This window comes from Carassius auratus, chromosome 9 (assembly GCF_003368295.1).
Source record: "Carassius auratus strain Wakin chromosome 9, ASM336829v1, whole genome shotgun sequence".
NCBI classification, from domain to species: Eukaryota; Metazoa; Chordata; class Actinopteri; order Cypriniformes; family Cyprinidae; genus Carassius; species Carassius auratus.
The window spans coordinates 18,814,852-18,830,605 of NC_039251.1; the positions used below are offsets into that span (position 1 = coordinate 18,814,852).

Genomic DNA, 15,754 nt, shown 5'->3' on the forward strand with positions numbered 1-15,754 from the left:
ATTATTATGTTTAATATTTTACTTTTACACACAAACACACAGACAGACAGACACACACACACACACACACACACACACACACACATATATATATATATATATATATATATATATATATATATATATATATATATATATACATATATATAATTTTAATATTTTGTTGTTTATAACAGACTTGGAATTGTAAATAAAATAATAATTCAGTAATTATATATTTATATTTATATATTTATATATATATATATATAGACACACACACACACACACACACAAATAATTACTCAAAATTAAATCGTTAAATCAATATCGAAATAAACAAAATATACATATAAATACATCGTAATAAATAAATAAATATCGTGGCGTTCATTTGGCAAGCAGTGTTCAGGTCACTAGTGATATGTGAGTGTGTCGAGAGACTGAGGTTCAGTCGGAGTCTCTGTGAGGCGCAGATGGGCGTCACCGCTTTCATTCTCTCTATTTAATCAACCTGCAGCGCGAGCGCCGACGACTCACTTCATCTCCTCAGCGGATCAGATCGAAACCGTGGATTGATATAACCCACTGACCAAGCGTTAAAGCCAGAATGACAGAGGTAAGAAAGATCTTTTTGTCTATAAGAACGAACAAAAAACTTGAGAAGGAGTTATAGTTTGCATATTATTTACAGTAGCCTACTACCTGTTTGAGACACCTGCACTACAGCAGACGATTTGTTAACAGCCCAGCCAGAATCGTTTTTAAACTATAGTTTTTAAATAATTGTTTCTAAAAGCAGATCTGATGATAGCACGTTTTCTAGATCTGATGATAGCTCGTTTGTTAGTGTGAGGAGTTTCATTATTAAGTTGTAAGCAACACTACCGTGCTTCTGTTATGATTAATACGGACAACACAGAAATGCCGAAAATGTTAACTCTTTATGGTTTATGTAGCATATATTTGTAAAAACTTTAGTATTTTAGACTACTTTAGGATAACTGCATATAGGGGGGCACACACCAATTTGGGTTTTACTTGAGAAAAACAGTCACAGTAAGTCTTTGTCTCATCATGTAAAGCTAACTTAGAGTATTCGAATTAATATAGGTTTATCCATAGATTTGTCATTTACTCTATATAGTAGTTAAATTATTCAAAACATTTATTAAAGTATTTTAAAAGATGAACAACAACATTTATACTCACCCTCATGTGACTTCTCCCATTAACATGAAAGTGAGTAAATTATGACAACATTTGTTATTTTGGGGTGAAAATCTGGCCTGTTTATTTTAGGGTACAGGCCAGTTGGGTAAGGAAAAGTTAGCTTACACAAATCCCAGTACTCTTTATATTGTATCATTTATCATCAAATCGATGCTGTGGAAAGTTATACAGTTACTGTAGATTGTACATTTGAGAAAAAGCTCACATATGTTAAGCATTTTCATCATAGTTCATTATGTCCATGGTCTGGCTTTATACATACGTTCTGCTTTGTATTTGCTGCCAGTAATCCCAGTCTGTGATATTAGCTCATGCTTAAGAGCTTTACTCAATGTATCATTCTATTACACTGTTTACTTATGTCGGAATCCGTAACCTCAAAATAAATAAATGTATTCGAAACACAAGATTGGTTTGGGGTGCAGGAAGATGGGATTAATTTAGTTTTAAATGAAAAGAAAGATTTTTTTTTTTTTTTTTTGCTGCATTTGTGGCCTAGAGAGCTTACACATAATGATTAGAAACAACAGAGTACTACAAAAATTAATTGTATCTTTACGCCCATCAATCAACATTTCAAAGGTAATTCACAGTTTTGAGCAAATAATGACTTCATTTCCAACATCCTGTCATCCTGTCAAGAACAGCGTCACAGGTTCAAGGCCCTCAAGGTGTCTGATGACATAATCATTTGACCTCTGACACTCCAGTGTCCTTGCTGCTTACCGTTGTATACTGCTGGAAGACCAAGAACCTTTCAGATATCTATCAGAGGGACAGTGACACAAGGCAAAGAGTATTTGCATGTCTGTCTCCACGTTTCAGTCCTTAAAAGATTAATTGATTACATTTTGTGCTATGAATTTCCTAAACTATTTCCTCTTAGGGTTAAAGAATATAAACCATTATTAAACAAACAAACCCAAAAGCCTTTATCAAACAACACTATTGTGTATTTACTAAATGGAAAACAATTAGATTTCACTTTGTAACGAGCTTCAAACAGAATACAGGTGTGACAGGAAATTTCCTTTTGCACAGGAAAATGATGTGTAATTCAATACCCTAGTTATAATATTTTAGTACATATACACAATCACACACTCTTTGTGTTGTAAGTCCTGCAACATAAAAGGAGACAGACTTATTTTATATGTTTATAGATTTACTCTAATTCAGAACAGCCTTATGCTGACATTTACTTCCGTTGTGTCCTCTCTGCTGGAGATTGAAAGGTTCCACTAAAAAAAAGGATTTAGTGACCAGAAAAAAATCAAGGGTCAAGGGTCTGTGACCTCACCAACCACATAGCAACATGTCTTTCAGAACGGAACACTTAGATGTTTAAAATGGCATGACAAAATCCCTAAACTGAAATTACTTTGCTCATAGAAATCACTGTGAAGTCATAGAACTGAGTCACTTTGATTTTTGAAAAGCAGAACCAGCTTAAAGGGTACTTTAACAGGACTGGCTGGAAGCCAAACAGAGTTGGGCTTTTGAAGTAGTGTCAACTTTCTAACCGAGCTGAACCATGAAATTATAATAGGATGCTGTGGCAATTTCACAAAAATGCAATGCTCGAGTGCCATAGAAATATTTGTCTTATATGACTGGGAGGTCTTATGCAAATAAATAATAGAAAGAGTTTCAAACTTCAATTATGTAAAGTAAATCGAATCATTTGAATGACTCACTCATTAAATGCTCACTAATGGCACCTACTGGCATTTTAATTTAGTTGAAAAGTATCATTTCCACCGTCATTTCTTGTTTGTATTTATTCAAAAATATTTAAAAGAATCTCATAATTATTGAGCCCCGCACATGACATGCAAGAAAAAATATATAAATTGTGCGCACAATTTACTAATTCATTCCCTCAATGTTCTAAAACATGCACATGATTACTATTGTGTTCCCTCGATTTATAGATAGTGCGCACGATTTACTATTGCATTCCCTTGATTTACTATTGTGTTAGAATTAGTAAATCGTGCGCATTATTTATAAATCGAGGGCACGCAATAGTAATCGAGGGCACGTTTTAGTACATTGAGGGAACGAATTATTAAATCATGCACACGATTTAGTCTACTATTTTTTTCCTGCATGTCATGTGCGGGGCTCCGTACATAATATTATGCAGTTGTAATTTTTAGTGTAAATGATTTAATTTAATAACGTATAGAAAATCACATTTTTATAATTCAATTTATAGATCAAATGTAAGAATTTGAAATTAAAGTTTTAATTAGATTAGTGGGAAAATGTCCTCTTTAAAAGTAAAAAAAAAAGCCCTCAGATAAAATATAAAAAGCACAAGGATTTATGTCTCAGCTGATAGAAAACTGATAAGAATATTGCTTTAGAAAACATCATATTTGCAAACACACACACACACACACATGCATAGGCTACACGCTAAAATGCTGGGTTCTTTCATCCCAAATTTGGGTCATATATATATATATATATATATATATATATATATATATATATATATATATATATATATATATATATATATATATATATATATATATATATATATATATATGTATATATATATATATGTATATATATATATATATATATATATATATATATATATATATATATATATATATATATATATATATACACACACACACACACACACACACACACACATTCACACACACACACAAACACACACACACGCACGCACACACACACACACACATATATACATATATAACCTAGATACCCCTGATATAACAAATCCCAATTTAACCCTCGTATATATATCACTTAATAGTAATAAACAGCAAATAATTATAAACATACAATGCTATAGCATGCATAATTAATTATAATTTAATCAATTATCTTTAACAAATTATAGTAATTTAAATATCTAGAATAATGTACCCAAAATCAATCGACTATATTAAACTATATTTTATTACATTACATTATATTTTCCATATATATGTCCAGGAAATATTTTACCACAAAATCATTTTAATTCATTGACATTTAATAACCCGATGACACAGAACTTATGCTAATCATAACAGAGCATGCTGAACCAGCTGATGGGTCTTTTAATTTCAGTTTCTTCTCCTTCAACAGTTGCAGTCTTCACCACCAAATGAGGAGAAGAGTCTAAGTGCCAATGAACTGACTGAATTCTTCACCATGTGGCAAGAATTAAACTTCACAGATGACAACAACTCGCAGGTGGAAGCGCAAATGTGCCCCACATCCTTCAACCGTTCTGCTCTCCTCCATGCTATGTGCACCCTCTACTCCTTCATTTTTGTTGTGGGCCTGGCCGCCAATGCGCTAGTAGTGTGGGTCAACTTGCGCTCAGGGCGTCATTACCATGATACACACTTGTATATATTAAACATAGCAGTGGCTGACCTGTGTGCGGTCGCTACTCTCCCGGTGTGGGTGAGCTCGCTGGCACAGGAAGGTCACTGGCCATTTGGCCAGGCGGCTTGTAAGCTCACACATCTACTCTTCAGCATCAATCTTTTCGCCAGCATCTTCTTCCTGGCCTGCATGAGTGTGGACCGCTATCTTTCAGTGGTCCACTCAAGGGAGATTTCTCAGAGAAGAGGACGACAAATACGACGTTTAGTGTGTGTGGTAACATGGCTGCTTGCTTTATTTGCCTCCATTCCTGACGCATACTTCCTGCAGTCGGTAAAGTCACAACACAGTCCTATGACTTTGTGTCATCCTATATATCCAGAAGACAACCCTTTACAGTGGATGGTGGGCATTCAGCTGAGTTTTGTGGTTCTTGGTTTTGTCATACCCTTCCCTGTTATAGCAGTGTCCTATGCGCTTTTGGCAAATGCTCTGGCCTCCTCTTCCTCTCATTCCCCTTCAAATGGCGACCAGGATCGCAGCGTGAGCAGGAAGGTCATCCTCACGTACATAGTGGTTTTCATAGCTTGCTGGGCACCATATCATGCTGTGCTGTTAGCCGATTCGCTAGCGATGCTAGGTGTGTTCCCAATGGTCTGCAGTTCAGAGAACGTCCTTTTTGTGGCGCTGAACCTTACGCAGTGCCTGTCGCTGCTGCACTGCTGTGTGAACCCTGTGGTCTACAGCTTTGCTCACCGGCACTACCGCTATGACCTCATGAAAGCCTTCATCTTTAAATACTCCAAGCGTACAGGGTTGGCGCGACTCATGGAGGGCTCTCAGGGCACCGAGATGGAGTACGCAATGGTGGAAAACACCCCTACAGCTGTGAGCTAGGACCCTCAAGAACATCATCCTCAACCAATGTTCTGCACTGCTTCAAAACATGAAGTCCTCTGACATGTTTGCCTGAAATGTAGATCAGCAGAACTAAATGTTTTCCATCAGAACTGCAGCAAATGCTCAACAGTGACTGATAAAGATACTGATAATTCATTTGAAATGTGCCAAAGACTGTTGGGATTTTGTAAAATCAGAACCACTTTAAGATGTTTTCATGAAATTCTGGTAAAATTGATCATGCGTTCTGTCAAAATCACAGCAAGAGAAACCTGGTTTTAGTGTGATATCATAATTGTGTCCAGTAATGACTTTCCCAAAAATGTTTGATGGCTTTCAGTCATCATAATATGATACATAATGCAATATACAAAAATTAAGACTTGTGAAAAAATATGAAGCTGTAAATAAAACAAGATTACTTTTACAAGTAATAATACACCGTCAATCTTTCTACTTCTAAATTTCATGTTTAATTTACTGTTACTTTCTGTTATGCTGTTTCTTCATAATTATTTGTGAAATTTATTAGCAATTTCGGAGTGAAAATGCTTATTTTAATTTAACGTCTAAGGTCAACAAACCATTAAAATTGTGATAAAGTTGTGTGAAAAGCACTTTCTTAAGAGGGTCTTTTGTGTCTGTGGCAAGAGAATTTGCATTACTTTTGTAATTTGAACAGCTCATTCAATCAAAAATAACTGATTGCACTTCATTGTAGGTTTTGTTTAGTGTGTGTATGATGTTTTATGACTGGCTGTCAGCTTGTAATGTGTAACTCATGTATGTACTTTGAAGGGCATTTAGCTTATTTTGTCTCTTATAGATGTGTAAATTTCAATTAAAGTAAGTTAAGTATGTTGTTATATTTATCTTTACTTGCATCAGTTTTTGTTATTTTTGAGTTCTGTTTGAATACTTAAATGTGCTCAGGATTAAATAATTTGATTCACATGCTTATTAAATAGATCTTAGTGTAATTTAACAAATAATGAAACATCAAAAACATCTTCTATAAAAGTTTTTCTCTCACACATTTGCATAGCTTCTCTATGCTATCTGATGAAATATGATGCATAGTTAGGATTAACCCATGTGTGAGCTAGAATTAATATGGATTCAATCTAGCCAGACCTTTTATCTTTGATTATCAAAATCAACCCTGTGGAGTATAACTGCTTCACCATCTGTTCAACAATAGTGGCCCCTTTTTATTTACATCCTAAGGGCCTCATAAAAACTTAAAGGTAATGGCTACAACATACAAGACTGTACTGCAAGATACAGTTTCAAACAACAGTGGTGGAAGATTTTGATTTAACTGAAAATACACTTTAATATGTTATAACTACAGTACATTAAAATTGCAGTCAAAAAGCTTTAACCACAGTTAAGCACACACCACAGTTTAGTATAATTTAGTATAACTTGCAGAAACAATACAACAACACAATCAAAACCCTCCAATGAAACGTTATAAAACATTGAAACTTTCAGTGTATATTTGAGTGGAATTAAAATGTTTAAACATTTACTAGCTTTTAGAGCTACCAAAACCAAGCTATAAAGGTTTAGCATATTCAGTGAAACCCTTTTTACCTTGATTTCCCCCCATCTTAGTCAGCTAGTTCTGAGCAGCATTTCCACATCAAACAAATGCAGGGGCAGAACAAGGACACATGAGAGTCTGATTTATGCTGATTTGAACTCAACCAATGTCAAGTCTATAATACTTTCAATGCAGACACCTGCAAGGCCTGAGCAAAACCTCTTAAGGTTGCATTAGTGGCTGACTCTAAAAGACTTCTGTAAACAGTCCATGGTTGTTCAAAAGCTGCTTTCTTTTAATTAATCTTCATCTAATTGCTGTTTTCAAAGCTGTCTTTATAAACCCAAGGTTTCTGAGATTTCTTAAATAACGAACGAACAAACAAACGAAAAACCCTGAGACACTATGAAAGCAGGGCTAGCTGCATTAAAAAATTCAAAAAATAAAACAATGATGCACTATTGTCCCAAATCATTTCCTTTTTAATCATTTTATCTTTCATAAAGAACCTCAGCATGATTATGGATTAAACACAGTCAAACTAACTTTGAGCATCAAAGAAGATTATAGTTGTATAGTTAAAGAATATAGTTAATGAACACTTTTTGAACACATTTGGATTCAGTTAGTCTCTAATCTGTTAATTCCGTTCTCACACCAGTCATAATGTGACACATTTTCATCCCTAAACATCCCCTGTGTCTTTCTCGGCAGCTATTAATTTATTTTGTCATGTTCAAAGTGTTCATGTCTGGAAAATGACACCACAACACAACAAAACTGTCAGGCTCTTAGACAACACAGTCAAAAGTTCAAAAACTTCAAACGTCATAAAAACAATACTTCATAAAAATGTATTCTTTCAAACACAACAGTGTCGTGAATGTAGACTGCGACTGTATTAAACTCACACAGGAGAAAGAAAAGAGACCACCAGTTTGATACAGGTCATGACTCACAGCAGTTTTTTACAGGGCCTCAGTTTACAAGCTGCCCGACAGCAAAGACCGTGAACAGTGCTGACACTAAAGGTTTAAATGCATCACAGCGGCAAGCATTTCACAAGAATACAGAGAAACAAACTTTTTCCAGAGACCATGAAGATATAACCTTGTTGTATTTAGAAAAATACATTAACCTAGTCCAAGACAGTAAGGTATGTCTAATAATATAATATAATATAATATAATATAATATAATATAATATAATATAATATAATATAATATAATATAATATAATATAATATAATATAATATGGCAGTCAGTTGGAATTAGCCTTTTTGGTTACATTTTTAAGGTGTCCTTGTTACAGTGTAATTATACATTTAAGTACTGAGTAATATTAATTAACTTATGGTTAGGGTTAGGATTAGGTTTTGGCTTAGGGTTACTTGCATGTAATTATGCGTAATTAATTGTTATTATAATAGAAAGTACATATAATTTGTGTAACAAGGACACCTTAATATAGTGTTACGACCTTTTTTTAAGGAACTTAATATTGCACAATAACAATATTACTAATATCAGTTGTCATGTAGACCTCTGCTATTTTGTCTTAGCCCTTCATTATATTTCTGCTTGGGCAGAATTAGTCTTCAGAAGACAAATATTGTTTTTCATTTTAGTCTCCTCCTGTGGTTTGGCTGGTGCTCCAAAAGGGATTTGAGAACAAGGCAGAGAGCCGCTGGTTTATGCCGGCTGAATGAACAGCCCAGAATGGCGTGTAATGTGAACAGATGGTATTTCTGTATGTTGGTTTTACAACAAAGCTAAAAAGATTTGTCTTTGAGTTAGCTCATCCTGTTTGGAAATGTTTTTGTCTATAAATGCTGCATTATAAATCCTGCAAACAAATTTTATCAAAACATCACAACTCTCTAGAACAGACACACACCCCAAGCACACACATTACATGACACATGGTAAAATGCATGTGTCCAACATAAACACACAATCACATATTCTCAATCTCCATCTCTAGTGTAAGTGTTTATATTTCTCTGTCAGGACCAGATTTTTCAAATCTAAATTTCATGCCAGTCCTGGATTCCTCAGTTGCAGTATCTCTTCATGAAACACAATTTGACTTCAATGTCATTACAGAGACAGAGCCTTTGATTCTTCAGCAGGAACTGACAAAGGAAAGGTTCTGCTTTCTCAAATAGCTGTTTGATGTCAGTTCTCATACTTGTCCATGACATAATAAATGTCACATTATAAAATCTGATTACATCCATTCATTTGTAAATTCACCTTGAACATGGCAAATGTTTTTAATATGATTTGTGTATGGCAGATTTATGTTTATGTCTCATTTAATATTACTGATGACAACTTGTTTTTACAGTGTTCATCACACTCGCGAAGTCACATTCTTGTGGTAGTTGTAACTTGTAGATATGTGCTGCAGCAACTTGTGTTTTTAACATATACTCAGTAGTATCAAAATGTACATTTGAAGTATGATTGTTATGTTGCACCCATAGCAATTTCCTGAGGGCACCCATGGCTTATGAATGCCTTCCAGGATTCCAGCTCTGTACAGCTGAATGGTAGATATTGTCTCTTAAGTGCTGGGTGGTCCCGTGTAGCTTTTCGCAGAGTTGCTGACTATATAGTTTAAAGGGTTTCTGAGCAGTTTTATAGGTTTTAAGCAGAGGAATGAAAGAGAGATGCTGCAGGATGTATCTAACAAGCTGCTGTGAATGATTACCGATTCAAACTACATGTAAGATATTGACACAAGGAGATTACAACTTGAACTTTATTAATGGTGACAGTTGTGGCAGTTTTTTTTTTTTCTTTTTTTTGTTGACACTTCCCCACATAAGCCTCCACCCTAACTGCTGGTGTCAAGGCCACAACCCTGAGGTATTGTTCTCTCTTTTCACTTTTACTTTACAAATATTGATGTCTCACATTACTGCCATGTCATTGGTGAGTTACAGTTCGCTCGGGGAAAATCTGTTACGATTTGGAAGGATTTATAGCATTTTAGTTAAGGTAAAATGGATTAAAATAAATGAATATGACAATTAAATATTGAAAAACTGCTAAAACTGTGCCAGCTTCTCAAAAGTCTCCTCAGTCAGCGTAACTGACTGGCCAAGTGCACTGCAGTCTACTTGTCATCTTCACCCTGAAATTTTGCAGAAGCTTTACAGAAGGATGGTTATACTAAAAGCTTTACCTTCTCAACCTGTTGGTGTCAAATATATTTATTTGTATAGTTTGTCACTATCAATAGTCAGAAGGAGATGGGTATGAACCAAATAGAAATTAATTTTAAATGAAAATATAATATTTTGCTCTAATTTTACTCACGAAGTATCAATGACCTAATGTTGTCACGTGGGCTGTAGCCAAACATATCATCACATTTTTATTTTTCATGCAGAAACATTCAACCCTATAAGGTTTCTAATACGTGCCTACATTTCTAAAGTAAATTCAATACTGTCATTAGGCATATGACAAATATATTATTGTTCTGTGAATAATGCATTCTTCTGCTCTTTCCACAGAATGATGAACTTCTATTTCTTCTTAATTGGGTGGTGGCACAGTTTACACAATTTATAGGTTGGTTCTTATTTTAAACCCTGGAAGGGGAGAGATGTATGAAATGGAGAATTTCTCAGTTCCTCTAACCTTGAGCAAAACGATTTTTTGGACAAAAAGCATTCATTAAAGTGATGAATAACTGAACCCAGCGTCAGTGAGAGTCAAGTTTCTCTCTAGAGGTAGATAAGTATGTGTGTAGTTGGGCACAGAGTATGTCAGATTTTCTCCTATGGATCAGCATGAATTCCCACGGGAACCTCCAGTCTGCTTTGGTAAAGGGAGCAGAACAATCCTCTATCCCTTTTCACATTCACCACAAACATCAGCTCATACAATATGCTGAATCAAATATGGATTGTGTTTCAGGCTGAAACTGTAGCTTGATTAGTAAACCAGGGAAGCAGGGTTTTCCCACCCACTATTCTTTCTATTCATTCACATGTCCATGTGTCCCAAAGGGGATCCAGACTAAGGGTATCAGACAAAGACCCATGACATCTCTGTGATTTAGCCAAGTAAAAAGGTTATTCCACAATAGGAACTTCCGCATTAAAGAATCATCTTTTTATTTACATATTTTATGTCACACTGACATCTGACTTCCTCCATCAGACACTTAAATGTATGATGATGATCTATGATTCCTCTTTAGCAATGTCATTAATTCTGTGACCCTGCAAACTCTCATACATGCACTTCAAACTGGTATATTTCAAAGAAAGTCGAGTCATGTAAATAATGTCAACTTTACCTGAAACCAAAGTGTTGTTTTCTAAATGGACAGGCCCAATTCTTTATAGTCACTATACCCTCTATCCCATTGTGTAGCATTTGAAGCTAAATGCGCAAATCCAGACTGTATATTACGCATTTATTTATAACATAGGCATCATCTATTTTATATATATATACAGGTATATAGTGGGACACTGTACAAATTGTGAGTTAAAAAGGAATGGAATAATATACAAATTTCATAAACTTATATTTTATTCACAGTAGAAGATAACATATCAAATGTTGAAAGTGAGACATTTTGAAAAGTCATGCCAAATATTGGCTCATTTTGGATTTCATGAGATCTACACATTCCAAACAAGATGGAACAGGTACCAATTTGCAACTTATTATGTCAATTGGCGACATGATTGTGTATAAAAAGAGCCTCTCAGAGTGGCAGTGTCTCTCAGAAGTCAAGATGGGCAGAGGAACACCAATCCCCCCAATGCTGCGCCAAATAATAGTGGAGCAATATCAGAAAGGAGTTTCTCAAAGAAAAATTGCAAAGATTTTGAAGTTCTCATCATCTACAGTGCACAATATAATCTAAAGATTCAAAGAATCTGGAACAATCTCTGGGCAAAAGGGTCAAGGCCAGAAAACCATATGGCTAATTTAAAATAGACTGTGGCAAAGTGAAAAACTGTTCTGTGGTCAGACAAACCAGAATTTGAAAACTTTTTGGAAAACTGGGATACCATGTCATCCTTTTGTCATATGAAATCATATGTTTAACTAAATTACCACACTATAGTTTGAGGACCAATTTTTACTATCAACTAACTATTAACTAGGACTTTTGCCTCAATAAACTTCTAATAATAAACTTGTTGCTTATTAATGGTCAGTAAGGTAGCTGTTACGTTGGTCATGCAGAATAAGGCATTAACATGTGATTTTTTAATCTACTACTAATAAACAGTCAACATGCAAGTAATATGCATACAGTACTAGTACCAGATAAAAGTGAGATTTGGTCCCTAAAGTGTTGCCAGTTAAATAACAGGAATTATTTGATTGTTTTGTTATCACATTAATCTAAATCCACAGAAACTCATTTACATAATGGATATATTCATTAGAATGAATTGTTTGTTTGTTTTCTGCCAACACATTTGTCAACCTTAATGGCCTTTTCACATTAGTTGGTATTTTCCTGTACTAAAACATTGACTGTTTAATTTGGCCTGTTTAGTACCCAGCTCCATTTACATCAATAAACAAACAGGTGACTGCAGACTCCCTGGAGGCATCATTCATCACTGCGGCATAGCATGACAGGTAAACTCACCATCAGGAACATGATCCAAACCACAGCACCACAATCCTAACCAAACAGAAAGGCTGCCTACAGCTACAAGCATCTGCAGACAAGAGAACATTGTTCCTTAAATCTCAAGAATCTTTAGCAGTTGGTGCATTAAAAGCACTACTTTTTATTATATCAGGATACTGTATTTGTTATATAAAGTATTCAATGGCAGCATATACATTTAATATTAAGCATACAATAAAATATTATAATAGTATTTATAATGATTGCAAGAAACACAGAAGCCTATGGAAACGTTATGTTACACTGTATCTGCCAAAGTGCAGGAATGTATGTATACTTGACCCCTGTCTCATCTTATAAAAGTTCTGGTTTGTTGTGTTAATACCACAGGAATGTAAGACTAAACAAATGGAATTGATATATACAGGCTTTAGCAGAGGAAAAATGAACAAGATTCCTGTTTTTAGGGAATACTCATTTTACTAATTAGTCTGTTTTTCTTTTGTTATGATTATATTTTGCAGAAAACCCCATCCTCTATTCTCATCTTTTACCATCTGTTTCTTCTGTTGGCTCAGAGATCTAGTGCTGTCCTCTAATTTGAGAAATCAGAGGAACACAGCTGAAACAGTGTTTCTAATGTCAAAGCCTGTAGGAATGAGATAGGAGAAGCCAAGTCTATTCCCAGAGACAATGTACACCATCATTCCCTGCAGATACTGTACATAGCAGAAACCTAAACATTTTAGATGGAGCTCTCATCAAAAAAAAAAAAAAAAAAAAAAAAACCTTTTTGTGCTACACAGAATTATAGTTATTCAACAAGAAAGTTAAATATTGACTTTCCCAAAAGTGCCCAAAATCAAACTTGACTGTGGGCCATGGGCCTAAAGTTTGTTGTGTGATATCCAATCTTATAAGATTTTAAAAAATGCCATTATATAAAACTAAAAGTGTTAGAACAAAAGGATACATTTTTTCCTATTGTCCCCTTCTCTTGTGATATATCACGGCAAATGAATGTTCATCATGGACCAGTTTGGGATCTCTGGCTTTGGGTCAAACATTAGACAGATGCTTATTCCTTTTATTTTCCCACATTTTTTTAAGCTCAAATGGGTTTATGCCATTGATGCCATTGACGGCTTCACTTTCATGACGTCAGGTGCAATCCAGTTCTATTATAGTTCTATTATTATAGATCAGTGGTTTATGCAAGATCTGTTTGAGCTCATAAATGTGAAAATAGGTGAAAAGCTTCTTGAACACCGCTAGTTCATTTAACAATGTCAGCATCTCTCTCTTTTAATCAGCATGCTCAACCGAGAAAAAAAAAAAAAAAACAGTTCAGGAAAACAAACAATTCTAAGGACAATTGAAGGTGTTAACCTCTGTGGAGGTGGAAGGACGGTGGAGGAGGAGATGGGAAAAGGATATATCCGCCACAGACCGAGTTATCAGTCAGACTCAAAGGATCGGAAAGGAGAGGCTTTCAGGATGTCCTTTTGTAAACAGTCAAGCTCATTAGACACACTGTACATCAGTGAAAGCTGTAACCTAATTAATATCAACATAAATCAAACCTTAACATGAAATGGGAAGCTCATACTGACGGATTCATCTTATCTGGTAAATACTTGTTAAAGCTCTGTTTAAATGATTTACATAAACATGAAATCAAAGCATCTGCACACACTGGAAACCTGAGCTTTTGTTCACTTCATAGATCACCAAAACATCAAAATATTCTTTTTCAAGTACAAATGAACAATGTTTATGTGAAATTTCAAACTACTCGCAGAGCACCTGTGGTGATTTATAAACCACGCCACTGGTATCACTATCTTTGAGAGGGAAATTATGTGTATGGGAGAGCAGGGGCGAAAGTACAATTTTTCAGAAAAACATAATTTTAAAAGATAATGTTGTAGACAGAGATACATTTCTGCTGTGGCCAGTAACTCAGAAGAGTGAAGTCAGAAGTTTGGTCAGTTACCAGGTGGTATTTTGTAGAAAGACTTCAGTATAATTTATTTTTGAACATAAGTTTAACATTGTTACTTTCGAACACAAAGTGGGTCAAAAGTAACACACCAATAAAAGCTAGATTTTTTTTCTGTTATTCTTATTTGTATTAAGTATACAGTACCTGACTATGACCTTGTTAATATGTAACTGCAAACATATTTTGTCCTTTTTTTTTTTTTTTTTTTTGCAAAAAAATATTAAATTACATTTTAATATTTTCATTTTAAATTTAGGTTTCATCAAATGTCTCAAAACCGGATTGTACAAACTTGGATTGTTTAAAATATTTATTTATTTATTTGCAATTTCAATATATTTTTCTAAAACATTTTTTCAACAGAATTAACGATATAAAAATTGTATTACATTAGGATAATATAAATTCTAAACATAATGCAACAGTAGGCCTATTCATGTTTCCATCAAGTTGTTTTTATGTATAAATTCAAAATGTGCATTAAAACATCTGGAAACACTGCAAATTCATAGGTGGCAGTGTAAAAGCTAAGGTATGGCTAAAACCTAAATACAAGGTAAATGCGACATATAGCAGCTGCCCAGAGAGTGATGTTCCTCTACCCTCTCATAAACATCTGTATAAAACCAGACCTTTGTCTTTCTGACCCTCAATCAGACATATTATTTTAGTATAATATGACATAAACATTTTTTATAAATGATGCATGACACAGAAATTCACCGGAACAATGCTTCTTGTCACTGTGTGGGACAAAAGTAACAATTGTTACTTTCGTCCCCAACTCCTGACAGTTAAACCCAATTTATACTTTTATACCGAAAATCTCGGAAAATGTGTTAAAGCACTAAATAATCTGTAGATTGGTCATTACTGTGACACATGAAACAAGAAAAACAACACAACTAATTGGAAAAAATTACCGTTTCAATATTTTATTATTGTACTCTAAAATTGTTTTATGGACCAAACTACGGGAAACGATGACGAAATCACGGGATATTTCTCCGCTCTGTCAAGGGTTGTGTGTTGAACATGCTGTCATAGTTTGGTTGCAAATGCAGCTCTGAGAAAATCTTTTTGTTTCTTTCGTCCCACGTT

The 15,754-nt window shown here is 34.5% G+C and overlaps 1 protein-coding gene across 1 annotated transcript; it reads left to right on the forward strand.

The window, feature by feature from the left end:
* Window positions 1-336: 336 nt before the first annotated feature.
* Window positions 337-6,282, forward strand: LOC113109356 (atypical chemokine receptor 3-like). Its single transcript, XM_026272973.1, has 2 exons — window positions 337-598; window positions 4,330-6,282. The coding sequence occupies exons 1-2, from the start codon at window positions 590-592 to the stop codon at window positions 5,470-5,472; spliced, it is 1,152 nt and encodes a 383-aa protein (XP_026128758.1). The 5' UTR covers window positions 337-589; the 3' UTR covers window positions 5,473-6,282.
* The last annotated feature ends 9,472 nt before the right edge of the window (window positions 6,283-15,754 follow it).